General features: G+C 39.1%; 1 protein-coding gene and 1 non-coding gene across 2 annotated transcripts; both read left to right on the top strand.

The window, feature by feature from the left end:
* The first annotated feature begins 299 nt into the window (after positions 1 to 299).
* LOC141694947 (small nucleolar RNA R71) lies at positions 300 to 406 on the top strand. Its single transcript, XR_012564225.1, has one exon. It is a non-coding gene; the product is annotated as a small nucleolar RNA R71 (small nucleolar RNA).
* Positions 407 to 3,207: 2,801 nt separating this feature from the next.
* LOC141690450 (uncharacterized) lies at positions 3,208 to 3,861 on the top strand. Its single transcript, XM_074495247.1, has one exon. The coding sequence runs from the start codon at positions 3,208 to 3,210 to the stop codon at positions 3,859 to 3,861; it is 654 nt and encodes a 217-aa protein (XP_074351348.1).
* The last annotated feature ends 258 nt before the right edge of the window (positions 3,862 to 4,119 follow it).

Below are 4,119 nucleotides of genomic sequence, written 5' to 3'. Positions count from 1 at the left end.
CACAGACCATAGCTATTTGATTGACTCCATAGGTAGCTAGAGAATCGACCTTTATAGACAACGCTTGGAGCTGCGCTGCAATAGCGGTGGCTGCATCGACTTCCAGAATACCTGCTACCTTCCCAGGCATCATCCTTTGAGTTAGGTTTTAATGCTCATTTGCAGCCATAGTCTCAATAAGATTATAAGCCTCAGTATAGCTTTTAGTGCACAAGGCGCCTCCAGCTGCTGCATAGAGCATGGGCCGAGATTGGGCCCCTAAACCATTACAGAAACTAGTGATCACCATCCAATCGGGCATTCCATGATGTGGACACTTTCTCAACATTTCCTTGTAGCGCTCCCAAGCTTCGCACATAGATTCTGTAGGTTGCTGCGCAAACTGAGTAAGAGCACTCCTCATAGCAGCAGTCTTTGCCATTGGATAAAACTTCACCAGAATCTTTTGCGCAAGATCTTGCCAAGTAGTGATGGACCCAGTTGGTTCAGAATGTAACCAGTCCTTAGTTTTATCCCTCAGAGAGAATGAGAAAAGCCTCAGCTTGATAGCCTCATCAGTCACACCATTATATTTGAAAGTACTACAGATCTCGACAAAATTCCTTATGTGCATGTTGGGGTCTTCAGTCACAGCTCTTCCGAAAGAAATAGAGTTCTGCACCATCTGAATAGTGCCCGGCTTGATTTCAAAGGTGTTAGCTTGGATAGCCGGATGAAGAATGCTTGACTAAATGTCATCTATTTTAGGCCGAGAAAAGTCCATAAAAGCTGGATCTGCCGGAACAATACGATCACCCATAATTACTGGCTCCTTCTGCTCACTTCCTGAATCTGAATCTTCAAAATCTATCTTCTCCGGAATATCAAGAACTTCGTCTATCTCCTCAGTTATATCTAAAGTCCTCTTGCGAGTACGAGAACGAGTTTGTATAAACGCTCGCTAAGGTACCTAAAACACAACTGAAAATAATAAGTAACATGTCTTAATCACTGAGTCCTAACGACCAATGATGGTAAGTACATAAACTAAACAAATACGCCGAGTCCCCGGCAGCGGCGACAAAAACTTGTTAGGGCGAAATCACGCGCTAATATTCACGCAAGTATACCCGTTCGCAAGTAATATAGAATACTTTCTAGTTCGTTCTCACTGAGACTCAGACTAATTATATTCAATTAAACTCACTCACCAATGTATGATTACTTCTAAATGTTAAGACAATAACACTTAGAATTGATTAACTAATTATTAACTATAATTGACTACTAGAATTAAACACTTAATTAACACTTAGAATTAACAATATTAAAATACTCATGAGATCACAACTTCATTACTACTTCCTTCAATAGTCATTGTTATTACCCTTAGCATGCAAGAGCGATAATATTAATCGAATAACACGAAACTGATAAAAGCTAACTTTCATTGTACTAATACCATTCTACCAAACATCCACAATTAAGATAGAAGTTGAATAGACATCAATTATGTTGAGTCCCTATATGTCTACAGAAATTGACAACATAATGATTTAAGAACAAGTTATTCCTTTTGATTACACAGGGCAAATAAAACGGTTAGAGTTACCCACTAATCATGCATACTTGTACATGAGCCTATGCTAGCATGGCAAGTTCTAAATCTCAAGATCCACCGTCGCTTCACAAGAGATTAACACCCTATCTAATATGTTCGCGACGCACATAAGACGAATACGCACAACCAATACTAGATATCATACAATCATCACACACTAAGGTATTAAACAACTAACTAAAGAATTCCATAGCAAATCCGTTATGACCCCATGATCACGATTAGCCCATGTTAGCACTTATCGTCATCATGGGTTCATATGAAAACATGATAAATAAACACAAAAAATATAACTAAACTAATTATATTAAACCAGAGTACGCCACAAGAGTAAATAGGTTCAAAGAAAAGAAAACTAGCATCCAACGTTACAACGAAATATAGAATCAGAAGAAAATATGCTTCCTCTTCTTTGCAATGTGCTAAAATGGTCTTCTTCCTTATCTCCTTCGCTCCTTGATTAATACAACGGTCCAACACACATGAAACGTCTCTGAAATCTACTTATATAGGAGTCCCATAAAACCCAGATTACATAGAAGTTGAAAGCCAAACAGAACTAGGAGTCTAAAATAAATATTCTGAATTCTCGACCCTGCGCGACCGCTCAGCATAGCTGAGCGGGCACTCAGCTTCCTGCGCGGCCGCTCAGCATAGCTGAGCGGGCGCTCAGATCCCTACTGGAAAATGGTCTGATTTTGCTCCGTTTTTTCACTGTAATCTGCTCCTCTCTTCCCTCTTGCAATGCTAGACACATGCCAAGGCTGATTATTGATGAATTCTCCCCCGAAATGCAACTAATACCCTGAAATGCACAAACACTAGAAAAATGTATCAAATACACAAAATACTTGATTTTAAGACACCAATTTAAGCTATTATAAGACGTTTTAAGTGGTATAAAATGCCACTTATCAACAGCCGCGGTAATTCCAGCTCCAATAGTGTATATTTAAGTTATTGCAGTTAAAAGCTGAAACTTCATAACACCCGATTGTCATTGCTTTAAAAGCTATAAATTCAGATTTGGTGGATGAAGATGGTTTTACCAAAGTGGTTAACTGGAAGAGTCCTGCTTACAAGAAAAGTCCCAAACTGGCTGTTAAGCCAGTTAGTCTCAGAAGATAGCAATGAAGTTTGTATCTTGGAATGTAAGGGGTATTATCAAGTCCCCTCATCAGAAAGAGTTATAACAATTTATTTCCGCTAATAATATTGATTTTATGGGAGTTCTAGAAACAAAGGTCAAAGTCTCTAATGCTTTGGGTATTTCGAAGAAAATTAACAAAAAATGGCAATGGTTGTTCAACTATAACTACCACTATAATGGGAGAATTTGGGTTGGTTGGGACCCAAGTGTTTAGGAGGTTTCCTTGCTCTAAAAATCTGCTCAGTTTATTACTTGTAATGCTAGGTTCATTGAGAAAGACTTGAATGTTACTGTAACATTTGTGTATGCTTTTAATGATGCAATTGATCGTGTTCTGCTTTGGGAGTATATTTTGTCTACTTGTAATATTTATTTACCTTGGGCATTTCTTGGCGACTTTAACTGCATTACTAGCTTGAATGAGGTTTAGGGGGGCCGTGAGCATTGGACTCCCGAGATGCAAAGCTTTAAGGATTTTCTGGTTAATAGTGGCTTGGAGCCCATGTGTACGGTTGGTGATATTTATACTCCGACGAACAAAAGATTACATGACCCTGTTTTTAAACATCTTGATCGTATGGTTGCTAACTCAACTTGGTTTAACAGCTTTACTGAGGGTAGTGTTTGTTTTAAGCACCGTGGCATCATGGATCACAATCCATTACTCTTCGAGAAGCCAATGCACTTTCAGAAATATGGTAAGCCCTTCCAATTCTTCAATTTTATGATTGAGATCCCTGGTTTTTTAGACTTGGTTGCTTATGCTTGGTCTATGCACTGTGTTGGCTCCCATGTTGCTCAGTTCAATGCTAGGCTCAAACACACAAAGTTGTTGCTTCGAAAGTTCAATAGAGAACATGGCAACATCCAGAGTAATGTGCAAATTGCTCATGCCAACCTTGAAGTTTTTCAAGCATCTATGGGTTCCACTGTTGATAATATCAATCTTATTAAAGAAAGAGATTTAATCTCTAATCTCAACTTGGCATTGGCTCAAGAGGAATCTCTCTTGCTTCAAAAGGCCAGGGTCAAGTGGCTACATCTTGGCGACAACAACAACTCTTTTTCCATCAGCAATGCAAGGTTAATTGGAATAGAAATAAGGTCTTAACTCTTCAAGACATTGATGGGAACCTTTTTCATGGTCAAGCCCCTTGTGCTTCTGTGGCTGTGCAATATTTTTCTCAACTCTTAGGGGCCCCTGCTCATAATGATCATATTGATCTCTCTTTAGTTGGTTGCAAGGAAGTTAGTGTGGAGCAGGCTAGGCTCTTAGTGGCTCCGGTGACTGATATTATCATTTTTTGACACTATTAAGAAAATGAAGAAGTACAAGGCCCCAGGGCCTGATGGGGTTAATGTTGAGTTT

This window comes from Apium graveolens, chromosome 10 (genome assembly GCF_009905375.1).
Source record: "Apium graveolens cultivar Ventura chromosome 10, ASM990537v1, whole genome shotgun sequence".
Taxonomy (NCBI): Eukaryota; Viridiplantae; Streptophyta; class Magnoliopsida; order Apiales; family Apiaceae; genus Apium; species Apium graveolens.
The sequence above is the reverse complement of the archived record's forward strand: the minus strand, read 5'-3'. Positions and strand labels throughout refer to the sequence as shown.